Source organism: Pan troglodytes, chromosome X (assembly GCF_028858775.2).
Source record: "Pan troglodytes isolate AG18354 chromosome X, NHGRI_mPanTro3-v2.0_pri, whole genome shotgun sequence".
In the NCBI taxonomy this organism is placed as follows: Eukaryota; Metazoa; Chordata; class Mammalia; order Primates; family Hominidae; genus Pan; species Pan troglodytes.
The window spans coordinates 50,265,432-50,282,076 of NC_072421.2; the positions used below are offsets into that span (position 1 = coordinate 50,265,432).

The window sequence follows — 16,645 nt, forward strand, 5'->3', positions numbered from 1 at the left end:
TGACACCACAGAGGCTTTGGCTCGGGAGAAGCAGTGAACTTTTTACATGTCTCTGAGTCACTGGGGAGACTGTTTTAATTGACAGCAAATTATTGCAGCTCACCAGTATCTCCTATCCTAATACCTTTGCAAAACTCCTTCATTACCTTTGGTATTTGGGGATTTGATTTTCACTGATGTACAAATATACTATTTGCAAAAGTGGCATTTTTTCCCCTCTTTCCTATATTTCTACTTTTTGTTTATTTTTCTTCTTTCATTATTAGAATTGTTTTAAGGTAGAACTTTAACACGGGTAATCTTGTGCAGTTCCTGTTTTTACCCAGAATAAATCTCATATGAGTTTTTATTTATTTATTTTTTATTTTTGGGGGGGTGGGGGGGAAAGGGTGTACTCTTATCATGTTAAACAAGAGAGAAAACACTGCAACACCCACCCTCACCCACCCCATCTCTGATTTCTGATGTCTTAAGACTTAAGCAAAACTTTGCTTTCCTTGTTTGGTCTTTTTCCTTGTTCCAAATTTTATTTCCCCTTTTCTAAACTTTTAATTTGTTATTTGACATGAGGCAAACGTGGATTTGAGTTTACACTGGATTTTAGTTTAAACCTGGATTTTATTTTACTTTCTTTAGGCAGGATGTCACTGTTTCTTTTTTTATTCTGATATAGGCTTTAAGGGCAACACATTCTCTAAATGCTGCCTTGGCAATCTCCCAGAAAGTGTTACTGTTGTCAGAAAAAGGGGTCCTGATCCAGACCCCAAGAGAGGGTTCTTGGATCTAATGCAGGAAGGAATTCAAGGCAAGTTGTAGAGTGCAGGGAGAAGAGACAGTTTATTGAACACTGCTACTCAGTTACAGAGTAGGGCGTCCTCAGAAAGCAAGAGGAGGAACGACTTGTCTTTAAGTTTTCTTATATAGTGGTCTTATTTTCTATGTAAAACTAAGTTATGTCTACATGCTAGTGGGCTGACAGCATGACAATTTATTATTTTGCTGATGTAAAGAAAACTATTCTCGGCATTTTAGCTTGTAAGCACATCAAAGCATGACTATAATCAACTTAAAAGCATATATTGTTATGCGATATTGGGACATCTGAACATTCTGCTGTCGTGGGCATTTATCCTTACAGGTATTATTAAGCTGTTTCCTCAGCCATAAACATCTTATGACCATGGGCCGTGACTGGCAAGGAATGTGCCTTATTAGCTTTAACATGGAATTGATTTTAAAATGGTGTCACCTGGCTCTCCTAGGCTCCTGTTTCTCTAACATTACTCCCATGAAATCAGTCTTTCAAATTAATTTTTCCTTTTGCCTCAGGCTCCATTATGGCTTGGCATGGCACTGTTACTGATCGTGTGTATAAAAATTTTTGATATTTTGTTCATCACGGTTTTTTGGCATTAATTTATTAAAATATTATTTGATTATGGAGTTTTTGATCCCTGAGGCAAGTACCTCTCTCACCTCATTCCAGTCTAGTTCTGGCCTTGTAATAACCTCCCAGACAAGTTTTGCTTATAATTTTCTTTTGAGATGGAAGCCTGATATCAGAGAGACTGAAACTGTTATTAAGCCAATTGTACCGCCTGCCAGGAGAGAATCATGCTGTCCTTTTCTGCTCCTTTCGCCTCTTTCTTACTATATGCCAGACTCTCAGCTCAGCAGAAGTCCTTGTCCATTTCCAGCTGCTGGCATTGAGCACGGCCACATTGCTATTGGGATGCCTGGGGTTACTTCTTCATTTAGAGAGGTCAAAGGCCAGGGTCTTATTCTCCAGAAATAAACCCCAAGGGCTATTGAGCTCCTCCAGACCCTTGACAGGGTCCTTGTGGCCCAAAGCATTCCTTTCTCTGCTGGAATCTGTCAGTTAGCTCTGGCAAAAATCAAGTTTCCTCACTCTGAACTTACTCCATCCACACAAGTTTCCCTTAGAAATTATGGAAAAGAAACTTGTTCGTATAATTCTCAAATGTCAGAACTGGAAAGGCCCTGAGAGACCATCTTGCCCCAACCCCTTTCATTTAACAGAACATGTAACTTCCTTTGCTCTATTTCCACGTTTCAAGGAATCCCCAAGGCTGCCTCATAATAAAAATCAGGAGCAAGGTAAGAGCCAAGTTAATCAAGGAAGTAAACTGCTATGGGACCCAGCTGTGCTCAGGGAGGACTGAATCATTAGAAATGTAGCCCTGGCCTCGAGATTTGTTTATTAAGGATTTTCTTCAAGGGCAAAGAGAAGGATCTGTGATGGCTCAACTCCAAAGATTTTAATGGGGTGGGGTGAGACTCAAAAAGATTCCATGAGCTTTCAGCCGGGCTGGAGAGTTGTAAAGATCCTGCTTTGAAGAAGCCTGCCTTTACTTCTTCTATCTGACTGGGTCAGGCATCGTGGAGAAGTTGGCAAAGTTTGCCTGTGTGCTTAACTTCTCCCAAAATGTGTCTCTCTGGGTCCCATACTCAGAGGATATGCTTTCAGTTCTGAAATGTATCAAGAGGGCACTCCTGTGTTAGGACTGGCATTGAAAGTCGCATATCATTCACATATCTACATTTGCAACAAAATCCACCCTGTGCAAAACACCATCACATCTATTCCTCTAGTTTAACCTGTAAACAATGTAAGGTAATTTTTAGTTACATTTTACAGATGAATAGTCTCAGTCTGCAGGATTGCCTAAGGCCATGTGACTAGTAAGAGGCAAAGCTTTGACTGTTGAGTCCAGAAGGACACCCCATCCTGTGCTTGTTCTACTAAGCCGCAACGCCTCAAGGGTGCCAAAGTGTGCCATGAGAGCACACAGTAAACTAGCTAACAAGGGCCGCAGGGTTGAAACCACTGTCTTGATCTGATTTGCAGTGAATGCTAGCACTATGATTGACTTATAGGACACATAGAACAAATCTGGGAACTTACTGTTATTCCCAGAGAAGACACTGGGACATTGGGCCCCAAAGGAATTTACCCATCTTAGAGGTTTATGTTCTTGGAAAATTTTTCTTTCAGACTGGAAGAAGACAAGGATATCTCATCAACTGAAGGAAATTCCTTATAAGGAAGCTTTATTCACACACAGGAGAGGATCAGATCCCACTGTAGTTCTGGGTAGTATTTAGCTATGTGCAGTGAACACTTTTGAGGGATGTGTGTGTAGCAAGGCAGGGTAATGGGTATACGCTTTCTTCAACTAAACCAAGAAAGCTGTATCCTTGGGATTAGAAAGGGGATTATCAAGTTAGTTGTGCAGTTCAGGGAGAAATAGGAAGGCCACAGGTGGGAAAACTCTAAATAGACTGTGAATTGAGATTATTTGGACAAACCAGATTACTTAGGGACCTTGACATGGATTATATCCCTGTGTCCTCGGTGCTCAGAAAATAATCCAGGGTGAGATCTGAATACAACTCCAACACTGTATCACCATTCCTGGAAAATGAGCCAATTCCCTTCTCTTGTCTTGGAAACAGCTGATCAAAAAAACAATGACACATTTATTATTTTTTTTATTTTATTTCCCAGTTTGTTGACACCTCTCACATTCACAGGCAACTGCTCAAGTGTATTGGGAAATACAGTTGTGTATTGTGCAGTTGACTGGCCTGATGGTGGGGGTGCTCTGGCTGGGATGGAATGCTGCTAGGGGGGCTAAGATGAAGAGGAGTCAAGGATCAGCTCACAGGTTAGCGAGCAGCCAGTCCAGCAACTGTTTCCTGGCCACCTTTCCCACAGCTTCATCCGGTTGCCGTTCCTTGGCAAACTTCATGACCTCTTGAAGAAGACCTCCTACACTGTACCCCTTCTCTGCTGCTTTAGCTGAAACCTGAGGAAGCTGTGGGGAAAACAGAGCTAGTGTGAGTTGCATGATGCTTTTTGGAGGAAAGACCTGCTGGACGAAGTTCTACCACCCAACCCCCTCAACCCCTAACCTCCTCACCCACACCCACCACCTTCCCGCCCATGATTCTAGGATTAGGGTACAGCATGCCATAGATCTAGGACTAGAGGCTGCTGACACATCTTTCCTTTTCCCTTGAAACTTCTCTAATGACATAGATCAAAATGCCAAAGATACTTTCTTTTTTGAGCTTCAAAAACACACTCTGAAATTAGTTGTGTTCATTAAATACTTTTCACCAGATGCTGGACCCTTCAGTTAGTCTGTGCTGATTGCTGGGTCAAGGTTTGGGGTTGCCATTCCCCCACCTCCCTAAAAAAGTATGAGACTTGGAGTAGGGAGGATTGTCTGGCCTTGGCTCCTGGACTGAAAATAACTTTGTTAAGTATTTGATGTTTCTGGAATCCATCTAATGCAGGAAACTCAGCTGTCAGATAGGTGTGTGTGTATGTGTGTGTGTGTGAGAGAGAGAGAGAGAGAGAGAAAGAGAGAGAGAGAGAGACAGAGAGAGAATGTGCATCTGTATGAATGTATGAATGCTGGCCTCCATGGAATCTGAGGAGCAGGGCCAGGACTAGGGTCAGGCAAGTGAGGCACCTAGGGCATAAAATTTAAGGAGACAGGACTCTCAGGGCACTTGCAGGACCCATGAGTTTTGGGGAGGAGCATAGGGAAAACAGTAAGAGACAAGTTTCAAACTGTTTCTGGTAGGTCAAACACAAAATTAGTCCATGATACTTCCAACACCTCAAGAGGTAGGGAGGAACTCCATTTTCCTTTTTTGTTCCCTCCTCTCTAGAGTACTTTGGGGGATCTTAAAACTCAAAACATAAGACTTAATCATTCCCCAATGTTTTATCAAATAGTTTGTCAAAAGGGTCACGGATGAAATGCGTTAATCTCACTCTCCTCCTCTTGGTGGAAATGCACAGGCTTTGAGGTGTCCACTTAGCTAGTGGTTCACTGTTTTTGTGTCTTTTTATGAGGTGAAAGTAATTCATGAAGCACACGGTAAAGAATAGACTTGAAACTCGAATGATCTTGGGCTCTAAGTACAATGCTGCCTCCCTGCCTCTGCCCATTCCAACTTTCTTCTTGTGCCTTAATGCATTACTTACCTTTTCCAGTTGTCCATCCTTATCTCCCATGAAGTAGAGCATGGGCACGTTAAACTGGGAGGCTGCAATCCACTGCAGGACAGCCTGGAGCTGCTTCTGCAAGCTATTTGTAGAGCACTGATTATTGACAATTACTTCATGTCCAAGAGAGTCTTGATAGTTCTGTGGCATTGCACCACTGTGAATGCATCTGGTGCCCCTGAAATTGGGCTTATTTGCCGAGGCTGATTGTTCTTCCAACTCAGCAAGGGCTGCCCCATCGTTGCTATACTTAGCCATGATAAGGCAGAGCTTCATCACAGATTCTACTAGTTTATCTATAAATTGCCCGTTCACTTGCTTCATCCCACTGGTACAGTCAAGTTCTTGATGCTCCTGGCATTGTTCTTCCCCTTTGTCAGATCTGTTGGACATGGAAGCTGCTTTGCTTGCCCTGGGCTCAGAACACTTGTTCTCACCTTCGCATGGATCCTCACATTTGAAGGGGTTCTCATTAAGCAGTTTCTGAATCAGCATTAGAACGATGTTTGACATATCCATTTTCTGGGAGTCCAGGTGTTGGTTCTCCTTTTGACAGGTGGATGGTCCAGGGGCTCTGTGAGATTCTAGTTGTTTCACTGAAAGTGCTTTGGCACTTTGGCCACCTCCACACTTTTCATATTGAGTACTCTGAGCCATATAGCCCATGGTGGAACCAGGACAGTCTTCTTCACATGTATCTTTGCCCTTAGTCTGCTGGGTCAGATGGTACTGGATCAGCTTAAGGGCAGAGACAATCAGGTCCTTGGCCAGTGAATCTGTGGAAGCATTGATCTTTTCTCCTTTCTCATCTTTATTGCTGCATGCTTTGGTAGCCACCTTGCATGAGTTTCCTTGCTTTTGGTTCCAGATGGTCAGGCCCTCTTTGAGAATGTGTTCACCGACTTTCTCAGCACTAGTCAGTGACTTGCATGGGTCTAATTTCATTTTGCCTTTGTCCCTCTCTTTCATTTCAGCTTTCATGGTGGAGAATTCAAGACTCTGATTCCTGCATTTGGGATCATGGGACCCAGCTTTTAAAGATGCATATGACGGACTCTGAGACTTAGTCTCCTTCTCCTCACCAATAAGGGCACTGACCAAGCGCTTCAGCATGGCCTCTGTGATGTCTGTAGCATTTTGTTTCCACTGGTTGAACAGATTTCTCTTGACAGCTGAGACAAAGTCTGAGTCAGTCATCAGGACCCCAGTAATATTATGCAGGTTCTTCATGCAAGAATCAATCAAATCGGACACAATCTCCTTGGTGTGCCTTAGCAACACCCTCTTCAGGACCACAGATGCTGGAATTGGCTTCCCAGAGCTGTGCACTTTCAAGGTCTTCATGAGAGAGACCATCATGTCAGATGCCACCTGATTTGCATAAACCATGAGCCCCTTGCTGATGGAATCTGCAAATTCTTTGCTCTCTCTCTGGGACATCTGTTTGTCTCCACTTTTGCTCTTGTTGGATAATTCGCTATATAGAAAGCTTTTCTGGCCACCTTCCCTGGACTCCTCTCCAGTGCCACGCATTTCTGCAGCTGTCAGTTCCACAGCTTCATAGGCCATTTCAGAAGCAATCTTGCTCGCAGGAGTTCGGGGACTGATTCTCTCTTTGTTCCCAGGGGATGGACAGATTGAATGATGAAGGCATTTGCTTTTACCTTCCAACTTCTCCTTGATTTCCTTATGGGCCATCTGGATTACCAGAGAAGATAGTCGGTTGACGTAGAAGGAAAGGTCATCTATAGAACATTCTCCATCAGGGGAAATGACTGCTCTCTGAGTGCTAGGAGGTTTGGCTGGAGGAGCTGAAGGACTTTGATTATTGTTGGTGTTTTTAGCTGCTGTCATTTCTAGACGTAGGTTTTGAGGTCTGTTCATCAAATAATCTATGTTCACTTGATCGGCATAGACACTGTAGCAGTTCTCAGAGGATGCTCTGTGATATTCGCCCTCTGTGTCTCCTACTTTATGTTTACAGGTAGAGGTTGAGGGGCTCAGTGCATGTTGGAAACCCAAGGCATACTTCTGGAGATCGCTGAGAAGCCAGTTGAGGACACTTACAGGATCAGAGGGAGCTTGTTTGAAAAGGCATACAGATCCCTCTGTCTAAAAAAAGAAGAAGACCTATCCATAAGAGTTTGGGTAGGCTACTTTTTTCCCTTATTTTATTTAGAAGATGTATCAGATTAGGGATTTGACCTTTTGGAGTTTGTATGGGAACGTAACATCCAGTTATATCCATTAGTACACATTCAAGCAGAAGTGGCAGCAACAAAAGTTCAAAGTATATACATGTGTATACTTCATACAAGGGTTATCAATATATGTCTGCCAACTCATATGAATATGTTGTATCTCAATGTGTCAAAAATGTGTCAGTGTGTCTGTTGTGTGTGTATATATGCATGGAAATATAGCAGTTCACATGTGTGAACATCTCAAAGATGTGAGAATGTGCCATTCTGTATTGTTAGTGTGTGAAAATGTGCCTCTGTGTGTGTGTGCATATGTGTGACTATGTCTAAGCATGTGTAATAATGTGTTGACATCATTACCTATTGTATATGTCTACTGTATAGGCTGACATGTGCATGTTAGTATGCATATTTGTACATGTGTGAATGTCAAAATATGAGTGTCTATGTCAGTGTGTCTCTGAATATGTAAATGAGCAAGTGTCAATTTCAGTAATCTGCATATATGTGTGTAATATAAATTCACTAGTATGTATCATGCAGCTATAAATGCATTTATGTATGTTAAAGCATAAATTCACATATTAACATACACATTCATTAATATAATAGATACAATTTTAATATATTAATGTATATGTATGTTAAAACATGAATATGTGTAAACAGGTGATTGTATAATGACTATGTATGTTCATGAATTGGGTATCAATTTATGTTATGTCAATATTTGACCATGTGTATGTCAATGTTGTACATACCCTGGTATTTGAGTATGTGTGTGAGTAGGTGTGTTATTGCATTTGTGTCAACAGTGTATGTATCAATACGAACAAACAAGTGTGTTAGTAAATATGTGTCGCTTAGTGTAAGTTTGTGTGTATGTCAGCATGACTGTGTATGACCATATATGTCTTTGCATACATATGTATATTTATAAGTGTGTATACCAATAACTGAGTCTGTATGGTCACTATGTTTTGATCAAGTCTTATGCATGTAATGTGTGTGAATGTATGTTCATGCATTGTGTAATATGGGTGTTTATGTGTGTCCTGTGTGGGCATGTCACTGCATCTGACTCTGTATGACTTTGTATATCTTTGTATATGTGTGTCATTGTTTATGATCAGTTTAAGTTTGCTACATCAATGCTTGTGTATGTCAATATCAAATGTAGCCAAGCATGTATTTATAATTGCTTGTATAAATTGTTTTTTGTAAATGTATATAAATGTATACATTGATGTGTGTATCATTTTGTATAAATTTATATGTGTATATCTATGCCTGTGACTGTGTATGCCCATGTCCAGATATGTGTATATGTACTATATACACATATTCCACCCAACACTAACTACCAAGCCCTCTGCTCCTTCTATTGCTTCATCTCCTCTCTTTTCACTGAATTTCTGGAAATGTGAGGTCATGATAAAGTCAACTTTTTGCAAATGAGCTTAAGTTACAATCAAGCAGATCTGCATTGTATGTAGGAAACATGGGCTGCTTTTTCAAAAATTAATGCCAGGTATAATTTATCCCTTTCTTAAGACTCCAAAATTGAGTTGGCCATACCCAAGTAAACTGAAAACTCTTTGGATACTGTAATGTAAACTTGTTTTTCCTTCCTTGGGGGCCACTCCTTTCTGGAGTCTGGGGTCAGAAATAATGTTTTGGTTATAATATGAGCCTAGAGACACAGAACAAGAAACATTTGATTCCTCTGCATTAAAGTCAAATATCCTGTCCTATTACCAGCCACTCCAGGCTTGTAGGTATGAGAGGGTGACTTGTTGTATGCTCCAGTGCCCTCCCAAAACCAGGACCCTAACAGATATAATTTTGGATACTTAAACAAAACCAAAAGGAGTTTGTATGTCACAGTGGCATGCAAGTCTAATTGTTTCTAACTTTAAGCTACTCAACAGCCTAGGTAATCTCTTAGACAACAGGGTAAGGATGAGGCACTCAAATTCTTGGTGGTTATGGATTGTCTCTGCTCCATACCCCTCTTTCTTCCCTGCTGGATGCTGGGCAATGTGGGGCACACAAGTCCATTACCAGCCAGCGAAGAACATTACAAATAGTCTTGTGTGATTATGATTGGATGGGTAGCTGGAAATCAGGAGAGGGCATTCTGAGCCTCTGTGATTAGTGCCATTATTAAGTACCTGGGTGTTGAACTTACTGTGGTCTTGAACTTAGGCCTGTGTTCTCTAGAATGTCATAGTATTCAAATTGATGAGCCTGTTTGACAGTAAGTGTCTTACCATGTCTGATCCAGAGTCCTTAGACTCATCATTGAGCTCTGAGAATTAGAAGTGGTGGGATCTCAGAGGTTAAGTGTACCTTAGACTGGTCTTTCTTCTCAGTGTCCTTGATCACGATAATCTCTTTTTCTTCCAGACTTCCCAGGTTTAAGTTGCCTTCTGAGCTGGAACTAGCAGCATCCTATGGAATTAAAGGGTGAGATTCTTAAACAGTTACTTTTGGATATTTCTCCAAGCTGCCCCGCTAGGCTATGACTTCAAATCATGAATGTTATGACTTCTTTTATCTTTTTTCTTTCTGCAGGAGAGGTAGGCTTGTGAGGCTAGCTAATCTTTGAAGAATGAGACGAAGTTCCCTCCACAAATTACTACTCCCCACTCTGAAGATGCTCACAAAGCCACCAGTCTCAAGAACTATATTCATCACCCTTTGAATGGGTTTTTTTTTAAATAAAAAAATAAAAAACAACTTTTCTGACATGCTATCTTCCATGTTTTATCTCTTTCAGTCCTACCAGCAACTTAAGTGGCTTCTAAAATGAGACTTGATATCAAGAGTGACGGTAAATTCAGAACCAGGGATCTTGGGCTCATGAGAATGCTGGCTTTCCCCCTGAGTCCCCTCCACCTTTCCCCTCTCTCCCCCCAACATTTTCCATTCTTCATACTTCACTGATAACCCTTCTCAGCAGCTTCCCACCGATTCTGACTCTGAGCAGAGAATACGCACCTTGTAATCTTTATCTTCTACATTCAGGGTGGACACATCGACAAAGCATATCTGCATCAAATTAGAAGGGTGAATTTAGAAAAACTCTAGAGAAGGGGGCATAATTTCTCTTTCTTGGAGATGATAATAGCACCTACCTCAGAGGGTTCTTGTGAGGATTAACTGAGATACTATATGGAAAGCATGTAAAAGCAGATTGCCTGGCACATAGTGAGTACCCAATAAATGTTAATACTGTGATTATTGTTAGGCAGACAGAATCTTAGCATTAGCACATTTCTTAAATGAGAATACCAACCTCCTGTCAGAGTGAGGCCTGAGGTACAATATCCACATGTATTAATTGAGAAAACTGTGAAGAGAAATGGCTTGCCCAACTGACACAAACTTAAATGTGGAGCTTGTATTAGAACTCAATTTTCCTGGCTTCCAATTTAGAGCACTTGCTACTACACTAGTGTTTCTCAAAATTTATTTTATTATCAATAATATAGAATATTTTAAGTAGTGTATGGATAAATATTTCTGCATTTAATAGGTGAATTTTATTGTGCATTAGGGAGAATACATACTAGAACATCAAACCTGGGATATTATGGATAATATTTCTTAGCATGATTGTAATTTTTAAAATGTAAGTCAATTTTTAAAACACTGTAAAAATACATATTAATTAAATAATAGTATGCGTGACATTTGAACATGATTGAAGACTGTGAAGCCCTGTGAATTACTTGAAGTTTGGGAAACAGACCATGAAGCATTTTGCCCTCCTGAGGGGTCCTAGGGTAACACTGTTAGCTAGGCAATATTTTTATGACTTAAGAGGTCTTAACTAATAAAGGCTGGTTGCCAGGCAACCACCACTCCTCCCTCAGGCTCCTCCCCAGCCTGCCCTCCCCAGGTCCTTTACATCACACCACACCCTGCCCCTCCCTTGATTTTTATCTCTGTGTGATGTATGAGCATGCTGGCCCCTGACAGACCTTGTTGAGCTTGGTTGCTTGGAGAAGTCAGGGTATCATCGTCCATTAGTTTATCTTGGGCCCCAGGATATCTATACCCATATGCCAATTTTTCCTACTCCTCGGCGTGAGTCATTTTTTATCTTACCACTTTCCGGTCCTGATCTTGCTGTCCTTCTGGGTTGTAGAGATCTACCTTGCACACACCCCTGTGGCTGCGTAACCAGTCAATATCATCAGACATCTGGAAAGAGAAAGAAAAGAAAGCTGAAATGCTTATATATGGTTTTTGGAAACCGGGTCAGTTTGGATAAGAATCTCTGGAGGGGTTCTGAAATCCATTTCTGTGTTTCATATATAGGTTTAGGCTAGGAACTGGTGGGGTGAGCAGTGGGGGACACATTGAGATGTTTGAACTTGATGCTTAGGATCATTATCTTTTAGCAAAATCCATAGTCTCCTTTAATTTAGACTCCCCACACCAAGTATTTGGAATCATGAGAGTATGATGACCTGGGAATCAAATTTAAAAGGAAATCTAGTGACTTTGGGGATTACATTTAGTGATTTACTTCTACCCAACTCTACTAACTAAATGTCTCTGATCTCCACATTTCTTTACCCCCTCGAGTACCTTCAAAAAACTCCAGCTCACGTTACCCCCTCTAACTTAATTCTAGCTAACTCCAGTTCAACCAGTCTTTCCCATTACACTAAAGAAAGTGAAATTAGATAAATAGCTATAACACATCACTCAGAGCCATTGGAAAATACTAAAGTCAATAGCAGTAAATAAATAGCCCTTTTATTAAAACAACATATACAATTTCAATATATAGAACAAGATTTTGAATGCTGAGAAAACCCAGTCTAATAACCATAAATATAACACCGAGAGACAGAAATCTGAGGGAAGACCAGACCCTGATCCAATAGGATCAAGTTTAATTTATCTTAGAAAGAAAAAATAATCTCTGCCAACTTCCTTCCACCATCACCCCCCGCCACCACCTCCCAAACCAGTCTGGAACTAAAAGTAAAAAGGAAGTGACAAAAGCCAGTGACTGATTTTTGCTACGTAAGACCTGAGATTTAGGCTTAGAACACACAGTTAAGAGCTCAGTAGACTTTTTTTTGGTATCCGGGGCTTGAATTTGATTTCTTTTTAAATTTTAACAAGAGAAATCCTTTTTGCCAAGTATTAGAGGGCTATTGAATTCCCCCTCCCACCCTCCCCACTCCCGCTCTCCCTTCTGCCCTTCCCCTCTCTCCCCACTCCCCTCCCTCCCTCCCCTTTCCATTCCCTCCCCCTTTCTCCCCCTCCCCTTTCTCCCCCTTCCCTCCCCCTCCCTCCCCTTCTCTTTCTCCCTTCCTCCTTCTTTCCTTCCACCCCTTCTCTATTCCCCTACAGCATATTAATAATAGCTATTCTCTAATGGCTATCCTTTCACATGATAATACTACATTCCTGCTCTTTACCATCCCTGCCTCCAACCAAGATCTTTTTGAACTCTTCCTTCAGGAATCTCTGTGAAACCTTGAAAAAGTTATAGGAAAAGACTCACTCTGAAGAGGGAGTTTCTTTTTTTCCAAGAGCTACATAGGGAACACTAGCCTAGTAAAAAAAGAGGTGGAAGCATAGAGTCCCTCATGTGATTCAGAAACAGCCTAAGTCCAAGTCCAAAAGAACTGTGAAAAATAAAATTTATGAACTCATTACCTTGATGATGAAGTTCTTTTAGACGTTTGGCTGAAAACGTGACACCCAGAAGGGAGATGTGCCCCTTTAGATGGAACTGAGAAGTGCCAAGTTCTTGGGCACCTGCAGTTGGCTGCCACCCCTGTCAGCTGTTGGACCAGACTGAGGGGCCAGGCTTTCCCCTGCTGCCTCTGACCCTGGGGTGTGGCAACAGAGTTTGTTGGGTCACAATGCCTGAACTGTCACAACCTAAGCAAAGGTGGGCATGTTGGCAAACTCAGAAACCTATTCCCATCAAAAGCACATCAGGCTGCCTGTGGTGCGACAAACTTTTTCTGTTATCTCTATGAGGGTACACACCATTTTTCTCACATTTTCTCTGGCTCACAGTCCATCAAGATATCCCTTCTCTTTTCATTTCCTGCGAGACCTCCAGAACAATCTAATCATACCCCTACTAGAGAATCAGAGTTATATTGCAAGAGATCTTTAGATTTACATAGAAACAGAGAAATGTTGATCAAAATCTTTTCTGGGTATCCCAAATAAAAGTATGAAAATAGAAACTTGGAGGCTGCCTCAGCAGCTTCTGTAGTTTCACCTCACCATTAAGATGCCCCCTTAGCTAGTCAAAAAGAAGTCAGATGTCCCTACCATTGTAGTATCAGAGTACGCCATCATGTAGGACCCTGGAATGATGTTTTCTTGTCGATTTGGATGCTGTGATGACTCTTCCAGTCTGCCTCAAGATACTGCTTTTTTCTTCAACTCTCCATGCCCTCCTACAGCCTTGACTGCCAGCTGGTACCAGAGTTACCTCTTCTTGACATCACCGTTTCTATAGAGAACAGTGACAGCACAAAGTTGGAGGGCTCTAAGGATTCTGTGTGCTCTAAGTGGTCTAGCAGGCTCTGACCTTCCCTATGAGAAATAAGTTGTCCAGAGAAAGGCTGATCTAGTTGAGACAGGGTCTGTCTTTTACAGACTCCCTAGGCCATGAAAAGACTTAAGCTCCACTTAATCTTTTCAATCTGGCCAGTGCTGGTTTGTTGGCTGCAGTATGTGTTAGAGATTTATCCATTACACTTTGAGATGCCTTCATCTCATCTTACTGAGTTTAGCCCCAGTTTGGAAATATTATCCCACAACCAAATGTCTCTCACTCTGCCCAAGTCTCATCTTTCCTTGTCTTTTCTCCACGTCTCCACTTTAATACTGCATGCATGTAAATAAATGCATCTGAATTAACAATCAGTTGAGATGATCCCCTAAAAGAGTTCCATATTCTTGGTTCTACCTCCATTTATTCTTTTTCCTGTTGCCCCTGAGATTGCATCTCTAACTCCACTATATTATTTTGATCCTGTTAGCTCATGGTGTCAAACAGAAACAGAGCCTGGAATTTGTTAGAGGCGGCAAGACAGATTTTATTCAGGCCACTGCAGTAGAGGAGAGAGACTTCTGATGAACAGATCTCAACTCCACTGAAACAAAAGGCAGGGTGTGCTAAGGAAAAGTACCGAAGGACATTGAGTGGGGGTGAGCTTGGTCAATGTATTGGGGCATCTGTGTTTGCTAATGGGTGCTTATTAAAGTTAGGTTCCCTATGTTCACAATGTCAGGTTTATAAAGAAAAACATAATTAAGAACTATAAAGAAAGAAATGAAATAAAGTAAAATCAAAAAAAGAAAAGAGAAGAAAGCTAAGCTCCTACCTTCCCATAGAGACAGGGAGACATGGACCCTATTTTTCTTGATCATTACATTACAAAGGGATGGCTTCCAGGTTGTTGAGAAAGACAGTCCTGGGTTGTAGAAGATACATCTTAAAAGAAGAGAGAAAGAATTTACAATTGCAAGTTTTCTAAAGTACATGCTGTAAGGAAGGGAGTCAGGGCCTGTAGTCAGGTTTTGGCCTGAACAAACAGTAAATTCTTTTGGCAGCAATGAACTGTCTCAGGAAGGCATTTTAAGGGGCGCTAGGATTGTCATACTAGGGAAATGGCCTTTTGGCAGCTTTGAACTGTCTCAGGAAGGCATTTTAAAAGGGCTGAGATTGTCATCCTAGGGAAATGGCCTTGAGCTGATAGAAACTACGCTGGTGTTTGTTCAAGTCTCTTAGTGTGTGTATGTATTGGGGGGCAGGAGGATGAAATTGTGCTGAAAGTTGCAGTTCTTATAGGCCAAAGTTGAGGCCTAGTTGAGAAGTGGGCTCAGAGAAGCCTGACTAAAGTTTGATCATGAAGAGGGTCTTTGTTGCTTTTCCTATACCATCCTTTTGTCAAGGGGCAACTTTTGATGATTAAAGACAAAGTTGGAGCTCCTGTGTCTGGCTCATCTCTGTGGAATATGAAGCAAAGGAAGAAAATGTTTACATATTCTCCAAGCACAAGAAATCATATCTCTAAGAGATTAAAAATAAAACAAAACAAAAACAAAAACAAAAACTCTGTGTCTCCCAGCCCGGAAAGGAACAACCATGATTCATGCCTGGAAAATGTCTTAGTAATCCCCAGATGACAAAGAGAGAACTACTATGGATGATTAGAGCACTCTCCCAGGGCACCTGAATCCTGTCATCCTGGAGGCTAACCAGGAGCAGGTAAGAGCAGCATTTGGATGTGAAACCAATGAGCAAAATGTAAGGGAAGAATCGAGGCAGACCTGGCTCAGTCATAGGTCACGGTACATTTACTGCCTCTTCCTTCTCTTCTCGAGGCTCTCAAATTGGTCTGTACTGAGTAGAGGGGGTGGAGGGCAGGTGAGGGATAAGGGATGTTCAAATAGTCAAAGTAAGGAATATATTGTATTAGTGTGTGAAGGTGTGTGAATAGTCTGCCCTTAGGTTTGCCTTTCATAGCCAAATATTGAGATATTAAACACAAAAGCCTTGGTCATCATTTTTTTTTTCTAAGCACCATCATCTATTTTGTAACCTTGTTTATTCTACCCAAACTTCTTCTCTTTCACACAAACTTGTGAATAAGAGTGCAAATCAATACTTTAAATACACTCTCGGTTTGCATTTGGCTAGAAAAAACTATGAAGATAATAAAAATGGGACCTGCGTTTATAATATAATTATCATGAATAATGGCAAAAGGAAATTAAATGAAGTGAACCATCAGCCTTCATGAAATCACTGTCTGTCTGGTAGTCTTGCTGGGTATCTTCCAGCCTCAGATTTAGCCTACCTTTTATGTGATGACACAATGACCATTTAGAAAATGGGCAGTGATGCCAATGATTATCAGACATCATTTACTGTGGACCAATATAATTGGGAACACCACTTCTTTTTCTCCTGATTTGTTTTCCTGCCATGAGAGTACACAACGACATTCAGAGCAGCTTCATGCAACCATACTAAAGTGAAAAATTAGTCATTTTGAACATCTTGGCAGTGGAACTGTATAATTACTTCTGTCAAGTGTTTGTGTTTTGTCTGCATTGTACATATTTTTTCTTTCCTATGAGTGATTGGAGGAGTGGAGGGGGAAAATAAAGGACTTTTAAAGTCTATAAACATTATCACAAAAAAATTTCAGGGGGCAACTGCTAAAGATAAGTGGAGTCTTAGGAATGTTAGGGGTTCTTTTATAGGCAGGGGCTTAATTAGGCAGCTAAAGTTCTGTTCCATAACCTTGCGGTAGAAAATGATTTATGGCTAATTTTGAGGGGTGGGCTTGGCTTGGCAGTGGCTATTTCTGGTCAGGCTCTTCCCTTTTATAAT

At 41.2% G+C, this 16,645-nt stretch overlaps 1 protein-coding gene across 2 annotated transcripts; it reads right to left on the reverse strand.

The window, feature by feature from the left end:
- Nucleotides 1-3,500: 3,500 nt before the first annotated feature.
- On the reverse strand, nt 3,501-14,737 carry AKAP4 (A-kinase anchoring protein 4). 2 transcript variants are annotated; one of them, XM_016944190.3, is made up of 7 exons: nt 14,628-14,737; nt 13,567-13,750; nt 11,362-11,457; nt 10,249-10,299; nt 9,598-9,699; nt 5,024-7,156; nt 3,501-3,839 (listed from the first exon to the last, which is right to left on the reverse strand). In XM_016944190.3, exons 2-7 carry the CDS (start codon nt 13,591-13,593, stop codon nt 3,684-3,686), a joined length of 2,565 nt encoding a protein of 854 aa, XP_016799679.2. In that variant the 5' UTR covers nt 13,594-13,750; nt 14,628-14,737; the 3' UTR covers nt 3,501-3,683. The 2 variants fall into 2 exon arrangements, with proteins under 2 accessions (XP_016799679.2, XP_016799680.1); XM_016944191.3 differs by lacking the exons at nt 13,567-13,750; nt 14,628-14,737 and adding an exon at nt 12,934-13,121.
- Nucleotides 14,738-16,645: the final 1,908 nt, after the last annotated feature.